Genomic DNA, 17,804 nt, shown 5'->3' on the forward strand with positions numbered 1-17,804 from the left:
AGAGGGGGAGAGAGAAAGAGAGAGAGAGAGAGAGAGAGAGAGAGAGAGAGGTATAAAATACACACGGGCTGGTAGAACAATGGCATGTGTTTGTGTTGCACTGGCAGAAGAGAAGGACAAATATAACTTTAGGTGAGATGTTTTTAGGCGGAAGTCATAGTCTATTTTAAGAGACGGATTTTATGGATGGGTGTTTTGCTCTGGAGGAATCGTCTCCACCGTTTCATGGTTCTGAATTTCTGTTGAGTTTTCATATTAGAAGTTATTGGAAACCACAGGAAGACATTCTTAGGGATATTGGATCAACCCTTCTCCTTCATATACTGTAGTAATGAGATGTGTTATTTGGGGAAACAGTGTGGTATTGCTAGCCATGGAGTCAAGCGCTCATGATAGAAAACACTCAAAAAATCAAGGAAACTTTATACAGATATGACAATATCCTATTTCATCTCTCAACAGAACAGATATGTCAGTTGTCTATTACAGTACATAAAACCTTCCGTTTGAGGAAATCTTTGAAACTTTCCTACCAACTTTTGTAGACATTCTTACTTTACAAAAGGCCTGTTGTCCCTGAGGTAATCAAAGAGTCTATCAAGCTCTAAAGACAGAGTTGTATTTTTGGCGAGGTCAGAGAACCAGGGCTGAGAGAGGGTTTGTGTGAAAGAAGAGGTGCCCTCTGGGAAAAGTGGCAAAGCAGGGACATATCCACCCAGATAAAGAAATCTGTCAATGGACACAGACACACACAAGCACACACGCACACACACTCTCACTCTTTCTCCACCATTGTATTCAGTATTCATCTCCCTTCACAATGGACAGAGGAGTTCTATGGAAAGTCCTCAGGTAGAATCTCAGTGCGAGTTTCCTTTCATCCTATCAAAATGCTAAAAGCTATTGACTGGAGACATGGTTGGGGTTGAATGTTGTGTAGCTCTGAGATGTTTGTCTGAGCAGTGGAGGATGCATTGGCACTTACACAGAGCCCATTAGCTCTGCCCTTAGTGAGCACATTTTATTATTATATATATATTTACACACTCAAGGCAAGCATCTTTAAACCAACACACGCACACACACACACACACACAGGTTGTGGATGTATCTGCTAATGGGTGGTGAAGAGAATGCTGAGAAAAAGGCCCAGCTGTGCTCAATGGCTCAGCCCACATATCTCCATCTGCTTTTACAAGGCAGTTCTTCAATGATTGATGATGAGCTGTTTAAACCCATCGTCAGAAGTACTTAGGATAGAAATACTGTAGTTTGAAAGTTGAATGGGAACCATTTGACAAATGTTAACTTTGTTCGATCAGATTTGTTGAATGTGCGCCAATCTGGTCAATGAAACGACTGTGTTCGATTGACTCCTTTAACGCATCTATTGGGATAGCCGAAGAACCCCTTTGGAGACCTTTATTCTAAGAGTACAGTTGAAGTTGGAAGTTTACATACACTATATACACTACATACAGTGGGGCAAAAAAGTATTTAGTCAGCCACCAATTGTGCAAGTTCTCCCACTTAAAAAGATGAGACCTGTAATTTTCATCATAGGTACACATCAACTATGACAGACAAAATGAGAAAAACAAATCCAGAAAATCACATTGTAGGATTTTTTATGAATTTATTTGCAAATTGGTGGCTGATTAAATACATTTTTGCCCCACTGTATACTTGTTTTTCAACCACTCCACAAATGTATTTTTAACAAACTATAGTTTTGGCAAGTCGGTTAGGACATCTACTTTGTGCATGACACAAGTCATTTTTCCAACAATTGTTTACAGACAGATTATTTCACTTATAATTCACTGTATCACAATTCCAGTGGGTCAGAAGTTTACATACACTAAGTTGAGGCAGGAAAATTATATGGATATATTGAAGCAACATCTCAAGACATCAGTTAGGAAGTTAAAGTTTGGTCGCAAATGGGTCTTCCAAATGGACAATGACCCCAAGCATACTTCCAAAGTTGTGGCAAAATGGCTTAAAGACAACAAAGTCAAGGTATTGGAGTGGCCATCACAAAGCCCTGACCTCATTCCCATAGAACATTTGTGGGCAGAACTGAAAAAGCGTGTGCGAGCAAGGAGGCCTACAACTCAGTTACACCAGCTCTGTCAGGGGGAATGGGCCAAAATTCACCCAACTTATTGTGGGAAGCTTGTGGAAGGCGTTTGACCCAAGTTAAACAATTTAAAGGCAATGCTACAAAATACTAATTGTATGTAAACTTCTGACCCACTGGGAATGTGATGAAAGATATCAAATCTGAAATAATCATTCTCTCTACTATTATTCTGACATTTCACATTCTTAAAATAAAGTGGTGATCCTAACTGACCTAATACAGGGAATTTTTACTAGTATTAAATGTCAGGAATTGTGAAAAATTGAGTTTAAATGTATTTGGCTGAGATGTATGTAAACTTCCGACTTCAACTGTATGTTGAAAGACAGTCTTTTAGCTGTTAGCTGCAGGGCCGTGGTGTTTCATCTCTGTCACTGATATACTGTTACGTCAACATAATTGCTTCAGAAACATGAGTTAATTGATTTCCTCATCGTTATTGTTTACTTCTGAGTAAACATCCGGAGTAGTGTCATGGCATATTTTCCACAATCCAATCAGAGATAGGCAGGATGGGGCGATAGCCATTCAGAAAGAGGGAGGGCACAGGTCTAAAGTCAGTAAAGAATGCCAACCATGTGAATAGACCAGCTTTGTAGTTGTGATTTTAGACTCTAGTTATACACCCACAGAGGATGCATCAGCCTGATCACAATCACAACCACATACCAACATTCCATCAGTGAGCCAGCTCTTCCCCTGCTTGTCTTACAGCCTCTATAATCTCTGACTGTCTGTGTCATATAATTTACTGGATTTTAGACCCAAGACCCAAGATTTTAGACCCTATTTCCTTTTTTTACTAATTCACTATAGATAGCACAGATAGATACTTTATCAAGATACATGTTGCCGAGATACCGGGAGGCAACCGTGGAATCAATCATATGGGTCGGAGGTCTTTGGGGACCTGGTGTGGCGGTGATGAGATGCAGGTTTGGGATCCGGCAAGGGGGAGCAGGTGTGGCAGGTTTATACAGTGCCTCTCTCTCTCTCTCTCTCTCTCTCTCTCTCTCTCTCTCTCTCTCTCTGCTGTCTTCCTCCATCTGTCATTTACTCAAGCAGCAGACAACTCAGGTGTCCTCTGGTCACCTGTGGTGACGGCAACCAGACATAGGAAATGTTGTGTGGACAGAATTGACAGGGGTCACTCGTCTAGGTGACAAACCAAAGACGGCTAAGCTTGTAGGAGCAGAAAAGCATTTGAAAAGCATGATTTTGTGATATTTACTAGTACACAGTAATAATTGATTTCGGTTGAGCATTCAATTCAGCAGTCACAGGCACAACAATCAGCTGGAATGTTATGGTCAGACTAAACTGAAGCAGCTCTGTATGTGCTGAGCCTGCAGGCTCGCCAGATAACAACAGCTTTATGCCTATGACCTATATTCACAAATAGGTTGTAAACCCACTTTTATTTTTCTACTGACATCTCAAAAGTATTATGTTTTAATCCCCCTGTCATAGAAGAGACTAGTATGTCAAGTCATCATCAATGAGCCAGTATTCATATATTCTCACTATCTTGTCTGACAGAGATAATCGAGTCGTCATCCGGCATGATGGCACTTCAGGGAACACAGTTTTAAATAAGGCTCTGTTATTAAAACTAGCTTAAAGGAGTGAAGCAAAAAAAAAGTAGGCCTTAGTAACTGCGGTGAATAAGTAGATCCCTGGGGGTTACTGTAGAAAAAATATATATATATTTATATATATATATTAGAGCCGTAGTTATTTTGGTGTTCATTACAATACGTATCCCTCCTCCTATGTGAATGTGAGACAGGTGCTGCGGGTGCTCTGGTGCAGTGTGCTACAGTGTTCCAATGTCCTCGTGCGACCACCCTGCATCCCTACATCTTCTATACTGAACAAATATATAAACCAAACATGCAATAATTTCAACGATTTTACAGTTCATGTAATGAAATCAATCTATTGAAAAAAAATCATTAGGCCCTGATCTATGGATTTCACTTGACTGGGCAGGGGCGCAGCCATAGGAGGGGCGAGGAGGACATACCCACTGGGGAGCCAGGCCAAGCCAATCAGAATGAGTTTTTCTCCACAAAAGGGCTTAATTACAGACAGAAATATTCCTCCGTTTCATCAGCTGTCCTGGTGGCTGTTTTCAGACGATACCGTAGCTGAGGAATCCGGATGTGGAGGTCCTGGGCTGATATGGTAGGGTGTGAGGCCGGTAGGGTGTACAGCCGTATTCTCTAAAATGGTGTTGGAGGTAGTTTATGGTAGAGAAATGAACATTAAATTCTCTGGCAACAGCTTTAGTGGACATTCCTGCAGTCAGCATGCCAATTGCACACTCCCTCAAAACTTGAGACATCTGAAGAATTGTGTTGTGTGATAAAACTACACATTTTAGAGTGGCATTTCATTGTCCCCAGCACAAGGTGCTCCTGTGTAATGCACATGCTGTTTAATCAGCTTCTTGATATGCCCCACCTGTCAGATGGATGTATTATATTGGCAAAGGAGAAATGCTCACTAACAGGGATATAAACAAATATATGCACAACATTTGAGAGAAATAAGCTTTTTGTATGGAACATGTCTTGGATCTTTTATTTTAAGGCCATGAAACATGGGACCAACACTTTACATGTTGTGTTTATATTTTTGGTCAGTATACACTACCGTTCAAAAGTTTGGAAGAAAATCTTTTCTTTTTATTGGCCAGTATGAGATATGGCTTTTTCTTTGCAACTCTGCCTAGAAGGCCAGCATCCCGGAGTTTCCCCTTCACTGTTGACTTTGAGACTGGTGTTTTGTGGGTACTATTTAATGACGCTGCCAGTTGAGGACTTGTGAGGCTTCTGTTTCTCAAGCTAAACACTTTAATGTACTTGTCCTCTTGGTCCGTTGTGCACCGGGGCCTCCCACTCCTCTTTCAATTCTGGTTAGAGCCAGGGAGTAGTACACAGCGTTGTACGAGATCTTCAGTTTCTTGGCAGTTTCTTGCATGGAATAGCCTTTGTTTCTCAGAAAAAGTACAGACATACTGAACAGAAAGTGCTTTGTTTCTGGCCATTTTGAGCCTGTAATCGAACCCACAAATGATGATGCTCCAGACACTCAACTAGTCTAAAGAAGGCCAGTTTTATTGCTTCTTTAATCAGAACAACAGTTTTCAGCTGTGCTAACATAATTGCAAAAGGGTTTTCTAATGATCAATTAGCCTTTTAAAATGATCAACTTGGATTAGTTAACACAATGTGCCATTGGAACACAGGAGTGATGGTTGCTGATAATGGACCTCTGTACACCTATGTACTGTAGATATTCCATTAAAAAATCAGCTGTTTCTAGCTACAATAGTCATTTACAACATTAACCATGTCTGCACTGTATTTCTGATCAATTTGATGTTTCTTTCAAAAACAAGGAAATGTCTAAGTGACCCCAAACTTTTTAACGGTAGTGTATATCAACTCTAGACACTGATTTTGTTCACTGCAGTATTGATACAATGAAGTTAATTAGGTAAGCCCCAAAGCAGCAATGGAATATTGGAGTAGGTAAGCCCCAAAGCAGCAATGGAATATGGAAGTAGGTAAGCCCCAAAGCAGCAATGGAATATTGGAGTAGGTAAGCCCCAAAGCAGCAATGGAATATTGGAGTAGGTAAGCCCCAAAGCAGCAATGGAATATTGGAGTAGGTAAGCCCCAAAGCAGCAATGGAATATTGGAGTAGGTAAGCCCCAAAGCATCAATGGAATAGCTAAAGAGAGAGAGAAAGAGATAATTGTAGTGTGTGTGTCTGCGTGTGGAAAAAGTATAGTGTAATAGTAGGGGGGCGGAGAAAGAGAGCAGTAGAGAGACAGAAGTAGGGAGGGAGATGGAGATGAAGAGCTGTGGGAGTGTGACAATTGTAATTAAACAGCTCAGTCCCTGAAGAGACACTTCAGCGACACTCCCCTTCTACTAGCACTGCCCTCCTACTCTCTCCTCCTTGTCTCTCTCTCTCTCTCTCTCTCTCTCTCTCTCTCTCTCTCTCTCTCTCTCTCTCTCTCTCTCTCTCTCTCTCTCTCTCTCTCTCTCTCTCTCTCTCTCTCTCTATATATATATATATATCCCTCTCTCCTGGCTGGCTGAGAAAGAAGGAATGAGGGCGAGGTTGTGAGAATGGGAGTCTGGCATGGGGTTCTCCCCTCAGACCCTGTCTGGAAGATGCAGCAGCCAGACAGACAGACCCACCCACACTTCTCACAGACTCAGCTATCCCAACAGAGCACTGTCATTTTAGGACATAGAAGTGTAGGTTTTGTATATGTTTAAAATAGCATACTGGTATCGTCTTGCGGGTGAAGTAAGCTTTTGTGTCCTTAGTATTTAATTATTTGCTTATGCTCCTTATTGTCGTGGTAACAGGCTAGCCTTTCTGTGTGGATTGAAATGAAGCTGACTTTGACCTTTCAGTGCCTTTTACCTTCCCATTGGGGAATTCAATAACAGAGAGGGGGACGAGTCTGGCATGGGGGGGGGGGGGGTACTTGATTAAAATGGAATACTTGATTATTCATTCACTTAGTCTTACTCACCAAAGGCCATGCGCTGGTGAATACATCCGTTGATACTCAAGTGGTGGCCTTTTCTCTGCCAGCTTCGATATCGGAGTTGACATGATACGATGTTACAGTACACTTCCTGTGCTCCTGAATGATGAGAGTCTCTCAGTACATGCACCGCTGTGTGTGTGTGTGTGTGTACTTGTTTGTGTGTGTGTGTGTACTTGTTTGTGTGTGTGTGTGACACATTTCTACAGCGACAGTGATTAATTGCTCGGCGGCGTTGAACAAGTGTGTTTAATTAAAACCTCAGATAATGTCAACATTTACAATGTGTACGTTGCCCGGGAGACAGAGGTTCAGCCTCCTACACACTCCCCCTGTAGCTATTACCTACGATTAATGTGTACATGTCGTAAGAGATGTCAATTTTACAATGCCACCCTTTGGGTAAATCACAATCGTTGCTCCATTGTATAATGATTTTCACTTGATACAGTTTGTTTTCACAGTTGTGGGTGGTTTCATTTTGAGTCATTGAGACCTGATAGAACCCCTCTTGAGCACACTCTGGCACAAGCTACCCCCGTTATGTATACGACCTTGTGTCTGAGCTCAACTTTGACCTCTCTCGACCCGTGTCTAACCTTTAACCTCTCTCTCCTCTCGCAGGCTTCCACCACAGCCTCCCATCCTCGCCGTACACCTCTGGGCCAGAGGGTAAAAGGATACCCCCATCGACCACTCTGTCCTCAGAGTTTCTGAACCACGGTGGTTCCACCAAGGTCCTCCTCGTAATCTGCAACACGGCAGGCTCTGGCCAGCAGGCCGTCAGGTGAGTCAGGTTTGGTTGATTGGGTGGGTGGGAGTCTGGATTGGTTGATTGGGTGGGTGGGTGGGTGGGTGGGAGTCTGGATTGGTTGATTGGGTGGGTGGGAGTCTGGATTGGTTGATTGGGTGGGTGGGAGTCTGGATTGGTTGATTGGGTTGGAATCTGGATTGGGTGGGATGGAGAGAGGTCATTTTGAAAATATGAGGTTAGGTGTGAATCAAACAAGCCTTTTTAGTTTATAGCGAAACAGTATCTCATGGGTGAGCAGAGGAGTTATGATAAACGATATACACCAACAGTTTGAACAGAGTGTATTTTATCAGGGCAAAAGCTCTGCTCTCTCTTTACTAGTTCCAGCTGTAACGAGTACCCACTGGGCCCCAGGGGACGTGCTCCGAGTTCCATTTTCCAGTTCACATTACACAGGTTGCGTTTACACAGGGAGAACAATTCTGATCTTTTTCCACTAATTGGTAATATAGGTCATCATCATTTTTGGACATATTTTAAAACATGTATTTTTTCCTACTGAGAATCAAAGGGAGCATCGCTCCTGAGAGAAACCAAATACTGTAAATCCCAGTAAACAGCTTTGAATTATTCAATGAGAGAGAGAGACTGCATGTAGAATTCTGCAAGAATATCCTCTGCGTACAACGTAAAACACTATTAGGCCGACACCCGCTAATTATCAAAACCTAAACCTACAGAGAGATGAACCTGGAGAAGAGTCCCCTAAGCATGCTGGTCCTGGCTCTGTTCACAAACACACCCCACAGAGTCCCAGGACATCAACACAATTAGACCCAACCAAATCATGAGAAAACAAAAAGATAATTACTTTACACATTGGAAAGAATTAACAAAAAAACTGCGCAAACTAGAATGCTATTTGGCCTTAAACAGAGAGTACACAGTGGCAGAATACCTGAACACTGTGACTGACCCAAACTTAAGGAAAACTTTGACGCTGTACAGACTCAGTGAGCATAGCCTTGCAATTGAGAAAGGCCGCCGTAGGCAGACCTGGCTCTCAAGAGAAGACCGGCTACTGTATGTGCACACTGCCCACAAAATGAGGTGGAAACTGAGCTGCACTTTCTAACCTCCTGCCAAATGTATGACCATATTAGAGACACATTTCCCTCAGATTACACAGATCCACAAACAATTCGAAAACAAACCCAATTTTGATATCTATCAAACCCAACTCAAACCCAACTCCCATATCTACTGGGTGAAATACCACAGTGTGCCATCACATCAGCAATATTTGGGACCTGTTGCCACAAGAAAAGGGCAACCAGTGAGGAACAAACACTATTTGTAAATTCAATCCATATTTATGCTTATTTATTTTCACTTCTGTATTTTAACTATTTGCACATCATTATAACACTGTATATAGACATAATATGACATTTGAAATGTCTTTATTCTTTTGGAACTGCTGGGAGTGTAATGTTCACTGTTCATTTGTATTGTTTATTTCCCTTTTTGTTTATTATCTACTTCACTTGCTTTGGGGATGTTAACATATGTTTCCCATGCTAATAAAGGCCCTTGAATTGAGAGAGAGAGAGAGAGAGAGAGAGAGAGAGAGAGAGAGAGATGTAATAACACTCACTCCAGCCAACTGCCCACTATTGGCCCATGCTTGTCAATCAAAAGTCATTTTGAGTTTTGTATGCTGTCATATACTGTCTGTCTGCTCCCTCCTCCACATACTCCTCTTGAGTGTGTATGCTCGTTTGTGCACGTTCGTGTTTGTGTGTGTGTGTACCGGGAACCAGGGGAGGGATATTCCCACGGTCAGCCTGTTAATGTCAGGAGGATATTTGAGTACCTGTGGAGGCCCCATCTTAGCCCCGTGTGTTTATGTTTCGCCCCATGGGGAGACCAGTGGTCTGTGTATGCCCCCTGACTGGCACATGTCAACTGTGGTTGTCCCAGATTGCTGCCAGTTTGACAGAAACCTACTGTCAAATAGAACCCCCCCTCTCTACAACAGAGGAAAAACCTACCACTCATAACCACATACTGGTGTTAATACGCTGCTGTGGTTGATATTGGTCCCGTTTCACAGACACAGATTAAGCTCAGTCCTGGACTAAAATGCAATAGAGATTCTCCAGGAATGTGTCCAGGTAACCAGTCCATTGAGTTGTTACATCCTGGTCATCATTTGAGGATTTTCACCCTGGGCTCACCTTGTGTCTAACAGAACGTTTGAATGGATGGTGATCATAGATCTTTGAGGTAGAGTTTGGGCCAATGGCTTACCTGCTCACTCGAATAAACCGCTTTGAGGGACGGAATGGCGCTGGTCGCAAGGACAGACTATGTTTCACACAGACACACCAGGTGCGCATGTGTGCACACAAACACACACACACACACACACACACACACACACACACACACACACACTGAAGTCTCAAAACAGGCTCCTCTGGTTTTATGAGAAAACCAATCTAAGCAGTAGATGGAAAATATGTTCAATTCATTGAATGAAAGTGCTTTCTTCTAGGTTTTCTCATTCGGATCACTGACTAGCTCTCTCTCAAATCCACACAAGGCTATTGGAAATGTAAATCCATCATTTTAAAAACGACATTCTCAGCCAAAATGTTCTCATGCCTGAAATATGCTTACAATGCCGCATTGAAAATACTGGCTTTCTCTTCACTTGTAGTCCTGTGGTCATTAAATACATGTTGAGTTGAGAGACCTGCTTAACTACGTTTCACATTCAAAAGGCCACAGGGTTGTAATGTACTCTACTTTGTGCAAATCCAAACATATGTTTGCCTCTCTCAAACAACTGCAGAATAACATAGTATTTTTTTATCCCGTTCTGTCTCCCTCTCTCTCTTTTCCCCCCTCTCTTATCTCGCTACCTCTTCTTCTCCCTCTCCCCTACTCCATCTTCCTCTCCTTCACTCCTCTCTGTCCCTCTCCTCCTCCCTCCCTCTCCTTCTCCCTCTCTCCCTCTCTCCCCTCCTCCGTCTCCCTCTCTCCATCCTTCTATCTCTCTCTCTCTCTCTCTCTCCCTCCCTCTCCTTCACCCCCACCCCCCTCCAGGTTCGGCCCTCCCTTCCTCATGAGAGAGGAGCGTACCATGTCCTGGGACCAGCTCCAGCAGAGTATCCTCAGCAAGCTCTATTACCTGATGCTGAACAGATCACAGGCTCAGGTCAGATAACACTGGCACCACTGGTCACTACCATTCATTTACTACTACTGGTTCCTACTCTTTACTTCCTGAAACATAATTACATTCCTACCTAGTGCTACTACCACCAGAAATAACATTCAGCCTACCATTATGCACTAATGGGGAGTGGTGGAGATCCTAATGATCTAGTGAGTCTCTCATACACACACACACACACACATCCGGGAGTACGCACACACACACATAATGACATATGCAGACACTCTTAAGACACAAGCCACCGTGTGTGTGCATGTGTGTCCTCAACAACTTCCTGGATGAAATAACCCCATTGTGAGAGGGAATTGGCTTTAGTTACAAACGGGAGGCGTTACAATTAACCGGAGTGGCCTGAGACACAAGGAGCAGTGACACAGCAGATAATGTAGCGGCCAGGACAGCCCCATTGTTCTCTCACCATAGATATTGTAGCGGCCAGGACAGCCCCATTGTTCTCTCACCATAGATAATGTAGCGGCCAGGACAGCCCCATTGTTATCTCACCATAGATATTGTAGCGGCCAGGACAGCCCCATTGTTCTCTCAACATAGATATTGTAGCGGCCAGGACAGCCCCATTGTTCTCTCACCATAGATATTGTAGCGGCCAGGACAGCCCCATTGTTCTCTCACCATAGATAATGTAACGGCCAGGAGAGCCCCATTGTTCTCTCACCATAGCAATTAACTCTAGATGCACTGAGCAGAGTGGGGTCAGCATACATACATCACACTGTGGCTTCTGCCCTGATAACACACAGATTTGATCCATGATACAGGGAGTGACTAAAGACAAGACCGCTGTTATGTAGACCGGTATGTCCTCAGTTTGTTACAGTGGATCCACGATAGACATTATAAGTACTGTAAGCAATGAGCCCCTTTCCCTGACCATCCTGCATTCACTATACACTGTAGAGATACTCTATACACACATTAAGCAGGAACCATGGTTTGGTACACATGCATTATTTATTCTATAGACCCGGGGTCACCAACCTTCTTTGAGTCGAGATCACTTTCTGAGTCAAAATGGAAGCCGAGATCTACCGTTACATTTTGTTGGGGACGTGACTTTAAAACGTAAGCCTATGTCACATTAACCTGTTAAAAACAGTACTGTAGTAGTGAGGCTTGTGCAGTAGGCTATAGGCCCAAAACATCATCTCTGTATATTGCCCTGCCAATCCATTGTTGTTCTTCTCAGACCATTTTTATTTCATATTTCAACATTTGAGGTAGGCTATATGATCACGCCGGTAATAGATCATTTGTTTTATTACTTGTGAGGCACAGCTGAGTGAGCGTACGTTTATATCATTAGATTTTTCTTATTTTACTGGGCTGACGGAGCCTGCATCTGATGGTCAGTCTCAGCGGAGGGAGAGAGCAGCAGACTGAGGGTTCGCCTCTCAACGTCCCTCCGCTCTCCCTTTCCTCCGCTGACACTGACCAAAAAGGGGACATCGTCTTCCAGCTGATGGCGAATGTTGCCTTGGACCCCATTAGTTCTATGTAATGCACAGAGAAAGTGAAATATTCCTCGCTATTAAAAGAGACACAAGCCCCTAATAACAACAACGCAAGCCTACAGATACACTTTCCTACTCATTCATTGCAGCTGCAGTGCTGGTTGTAGCGCTAGTGGAAGTAGGGAGAATGAACATTTCATGGCTTATCAAAGTGTTGACAGTGCTGATGTAACGGCGTTCGTCTGTAGAAGGAGAAGCGGACCAAAAAGCAGCGTGGTGGTTACTCATGTTCTTTAATGGAAAATGAACGATACATGAAATAACTTAAATCTACAAAACAACAAACGGAACGGGAAAAACCTATACAGCATATCCTGTGACAACAAACACAGAGACAGGAACAATCACCCACAAACACACAGTGAAACCCAGGCTACCTAAGTATGATTCTCAATCAGAGACAACCAATGACACCTGCCTCTGATTGAGAACCATACTAGGCCGAAACATAGAAAAGCCCCAAAACATAGAAAAACAAACAGACTGCCCACCCAACTCACGCCCTGACCATACTAAATAATGACAAAACAACGGAAATAAAGGTCAGAACGTGACAGCTGAGTAAAAACTTCAACATGAACTCAGTCATACAAAAGGTAGCTGTTTGCTGTATGACATATGTTTTTGTACAGACATATGACTTGGTTCAAAATGGGAACGCCTGGCGCGCAGGGCAGCTGAATCGGGTGCACCTGCCGCCAACAGCGTGAGACAAATGTAAAAAATATTAACGGAAGTCTTTATCGTTGTTGTTTTTGTACATAAATGGTGGGCGATCAACTAGGAATGCCTTGGAGATCAACCAGCCGGGGACCACTGCTGTAGACAAGGGAGTTAAACACTGCCACAATGACCCCCTCACTTCACCTTGACCATTCCTTTTTATACACACAACACACAACTCTCCTCAGCTCCTAAGGCGGGCTGCCCTGTCGCTATGGGAGACACCATGGTGATGTGCAGTGTTTGACAAGGAGGCCTTATCCAGAGCAAACAGCCCTGGGCTCAAAGTCTCAGGTAGTTCTAAGGCTGATAAGCCCCAGACAAGGTCCTACCTCAACAGAGACGGAACTATTTCTTTACACCTAGTGTTGACACACTGATCTGTATCTCCACGGCAACAAGCTCCTTGTCAAGTTAACTCTGTCAAGCTGTGTGACCATCAACTGCACTGTCTGGTTCCCTTTACTTCTCATTCATAGCAAAACTGTATGCAGACTGAATTCATAGTTAATAATTCTGTCCTGAAACTTGTTTGGTATTTGAGGTGTTTGTTTGACTCCCTGGGGGATTTTTCACTTCAAAGTGTAGTTTGTCCGGCTTTCTTATGTCATTCATATTTGTTTTGTGGTAGAGGAAATTCATAAGATGTTATGCAGCCGCCTGTAGGTTTCTCAACAACATACAGTGCTTTCAGAAAGTATTCATACCCCTTGACACATTTTGTTGTATTACAGCCTGAATTCAAAATGGATTAAATTGATCTACAGACTATACCCCATAATGAAAAAGTTTTTAGAAGAAAAAAAATGTTGTATTGAAATAAAATACAGAAATATATAATTTACATAAATTGTCACATCCCTGAGTCAATACTTTGTAGAAGCACCTTTGGCAGAAATTACAGCTGTGAATCTAAAAGCCTTCCACACCTGGATTGTACAACATTTGTCCATTATTATTTTCAAAATTGTTCAAGCTCTATCAAATTGGTTGTTGATCATTCCCAGACAGCCATTTTCAGGTCTTGCCATAGATTTTCAAGGATATTTAAGTCAAAACTGTAACTTGGCCACTCAGGAACATTCACTGTCTTCTTGGTAAGCAACTTCAGTGTAGATTGGGCCTTGTGTTTTAGGTTATTGTCCTTCTGAAAGGGGAATTAATCTCCCAGTATCTGGTGAAAAGCAGACTAAACCAGGTTTTCCTCTAGGATTTTGCCTGTGCTTAGCTCCATTCCATTTCTTTTTATTCAGAAAAACTCCCCAGTCCTTAAAGATTACAAGCATACCCATAACATAATGCAGCCAACACTATAAAATATGTGTTGTGTTGGATTTGCCCCCAAAATAATTACACTCTGACATTATGGAGTATTGTGTGTAATTGTCTATTTAATCATGTTAATTCAATTTCATTTATGTAACTTATTATGTGATTTGTTATGCACGTTTTTACTCATGAACTTATTTTGGCTTGCCATAACAAGGTTTTGAATACTTATTGACTCGAGACATTTCAGCTTTAATTTTTTATAAATATATATACAATTTTCTACAACCAAAATTCCACGTTGACGTTATGGGGTATTGTTTTTAGATCAATAACAAACAATCTCCATTTAATCAATTTTAAATTCAGGCTGTAACCCAACAACATTTGGAAAAAATGAAAGGTGTGTGAATACTTTCTGAAGGCACTGTAACAAGTGATGTTTTGTGCACTATATACTACCCTGTATCACCACCAAAACTGTCCTCTAGCAGGGAAGAGGAAGGAAGAGATTGCTTTAAAGATTCGTAATTTACAGGCAATACACCAGTGAAATGAGAACATGCGAGGAGAAGTGTCTGTTATGGTTTGGTAAGTTCCTCGCCACACCATGTGTTGTAGAGGTCAGATCTTGCACTCGTTAGATCCCACACTACATAAAAGCTTTAGTACCCACCTACATATGAGTCATTCCAGCATTGTGTCAACTTTAGACAAAGGGATATGATTGTGGAATATAGGAAAATGGGGGCGTACTCAGTCCTCTTTCTCATCGAAGGGGGTGTAGTGGAGCAGGTTGAGAGCTTCAAGTTCCTTGGTGTCCACATCACCAACAAACTAACATGGTCCAATCACACCAAGACAGTCGTGAAGAGGACACGACAAAACCTATTCCCCCTCAGGAGACTGAACATATTTGGCATGGGTCCTCAGATCCTCAAAATGTTCTACAGCTGCACCATCGAGAGCATCCTGACTGGTTGCATCACTGCCTGGTATGGCAACTGCTCGGCCTCCGACCGCAAGGCTCTACAGACGGTAGTGCGTACGGCCAGTACATCACTAAGGCCAAGCTTCCTGCCATCCAGGACCTCTATACCAGGCGCTGTCAGAGGAAGGCCTAGTCATAGACTGCTCTCTCTGCTACCGCATGGCAAGTGATACCAGAGCGCCAAGTCTAGGTCCAAGAGGCTTCTAAACAGCTTATACCCCCAAGCCATAAGACTCCTGAACATCATGTCAAATGGCTACCCAGACTATTTGCATTGCCTGCCCCCCCCTACTTTCTGTTATTATCTATGCATCGTCACTTTAATAACTACTTACATGTACATATTACCTCAATTACCTCGACTAACCGGTGCCCCCGCACATTGACTCTGTACCGGTACCCCCCTGTATATAGTCTCGCTATTGTTATTTTACTGCTGCTCTTTAATTACTTGTTACTTTTATTTCTTATTCATATTTTGGGGGGAAACTGCATTGTTGGTTAGGGGCTCGTAAGTAAGCATTTCACTGTATGGTCTACACCTGTTGTATTCGGCGCATGTGACAAATCCGATTTGTTTGCAGTATGCTGTTAACTGTTAGATCAAATCTACAAGACAGATAATAATGTAAAATACATATTACTTTGAGGCTCAGAGAGGATGTGTCTCTTTGAAAAATATCCTATGTGTGTTGTGCACTAAATAGAAGTAGTTCAGAAGTAGTGCACTTTATAGGGAATAGGGTGCCATTTTAGACACAGACCTGTGATTTTATCCAGGCTTGGTGTATTTTCTGCACCATACAGTTTGTTGTTCTCGCGAGCTGTGTTTTTTGATCATTTGTGTCTGTACCCAACAAATACACAAACATTTGCTGAAAAGGAAGATAAGGATTTTCTCTCCTCAAGGCTTTGTCGGTTTAATATTTAATCCCACTTGATTTGTCCCTAATCCAGACAGATTAAACGTATTACAGATATCCTCCAGAAATACAGTGGTATGACAGGAAATCTTCACAGGCATTAAATAAACAGGTGTTTATCTATTCTTCAACATGCACACAAACACACACACACACACACACCTCCTCCACTCACTTTCACTCCACTCTCCCTCATCCAAAGAAGTTCCCTCGAGTTCCAAACTTCCCTCAAACTTCCCCAAACTCACTTATAAACTCAGCCTAATTGCTCATCAACGCAGAGTTGTTCATTATGGTCTTACGAAAGATAACCCCACACCCGCATATGTATGGTCCACTCCCCCAAACAAAATACTTCTTTGCCGTTTTCATTTGGTGGTCACGGTCTTATTAACTAGGATGTCACCCTATTCCCTACACAGTGCACTACTTTTGACCAGAGCCCTATGGCTCTAGTAGTGCACTGTGTAGGGAACAGGTTGCCGTTTGGGACGCAGGGTTACTCATTTATTCCTCTGTATGCTTGGCTGCGGCTCTATTCTCCAGCGGCCTTCATTCCAAATGAGACCATTAGGTTTAATTTGCGACGTGATTCTCCTCTCTACCTTCTAATAACTTAGCCCCTCTTGTCTAATTCATCTCCTAATGCACCTTGTTCAGTCAAGGGTGGAGCTGTGGAGCAAGAGGCACCGCTAACAAACCTGTTGTTATGCGTGGAACCTATGTCCGTTTGTGATACATTTTTATTTTAGCCAAAGAAAGATACCGTACTGCTTGCTCCTGCAGTGTTCTTACAGTTTTACAATGCACTGGTACGATAGAAGCAGTTTGAACATTTTCGACCACCTCTGTTGTGGTGACCAGGCAGCTTTCAGATGCATAGCAAGTTTCACTGCAAATGTACGATATCTCGTCTCGTGTCGTCTTGCCTCGTGTCGTCTTGCCTCGTCTCGTCTTATCTCATGGCGTCTTATCTTACCTCTTCTCGTCTTATTCCGTGTCTCACTTATCCCGTTGAATGTCTGTGTTTCCCTGCAGAATGCAGGGTCGCTGTTCAAGATCAGAGTGGTGGGAGGGTCTGCCTCCTACAGCTACCTGTCCCCACAAGATGGACGCCCTCTCTTCCACCCTGCCGTGGACGGGTAAGACCACCAGCACCTGCATTATCCATCTCTCTCACTCTCTCGCACTCACACTCTCTTTCTCTCTCTCTCACACTCTCTCTCTCTTTCACAGTCTGTATCTCTCTCTCACTGTATCTCTCTCTCTCACACACTCTGTATCTCTCTCTCTCACACTCTGTATCTCTCTCTCTCTCTCTCTCTCTCTCTGTCTAAAATACCTGAACTAAGGTACTGTTCGTACATAAAGCCCACTAAAATGCCTGTCATTGAGTAGCTTTTCCAGTCTACTGAACTGCCACTGTCAGACATAAAATGGTAAATCTTGGTGTCTCTGAACACTTGCCTATTCTGTGCAAACAGTGCCTTTGAGAAGCCAAAGGCACTGTTTACTGTAAAAAAAGGTAGAGGAATCAAGTCGCAGTGAAGATAAGACAACAGCCTTTATTCTCCCTCCTGTAGAGTGGGTTCAGCTGTCGTAGGAGCCACAGGGAGCTCCATCTAAAGCTGTGCTGTTGTTGT

General features: G+C 42.9%; 1 protein-coding gene across 1 annotated transcript in view; it reads left to right on the forward strand.

Moving 5' to 3' along the window:
* The window catches only part of LOC139424552 (ubiquitin carboxyl-terminal hydrolase 43-like), a 106,585-nt gene that overhangs the window by 72,845 nt on the left and 15,936 nt on the right, over nt 1–17,804 (forward strand). Inside the window, exons 7-9 of the mRNA XM_071176509.1 lie at nt 7,347–7,509; nt 10,591–10,702; nt 17,200–17,303. Of these exons, the coding sequence (XP_071032610.1) occupies nt 7,347–7,509; nt 10,591–10,702; nt 17,200–17,303 (379 nt within the window). The remainder of the gene's footprint in view (nt 1–7,346; nt 7,510–10,590; nt 10,703–17,199; nt 17,304–17,804) is intronic.

The sequence above is a fragment of the Oncorhynchus clarkii genome, chromosome 13, assembly GCF_045791955.1.
Source record: "Oncorhynchus clarkii lewisi isolate Uvic-CL-2024 chromosome 13, UVic_Ocla_1.0, whole genome shotgun sequence".
Lineage (NCBI taxonomy): Eukaryota > Metazoa > Chordata > Actinopteri > Salmoniformes > Salmonidae > Oncorhynchus > Oncorhynchus clarkii.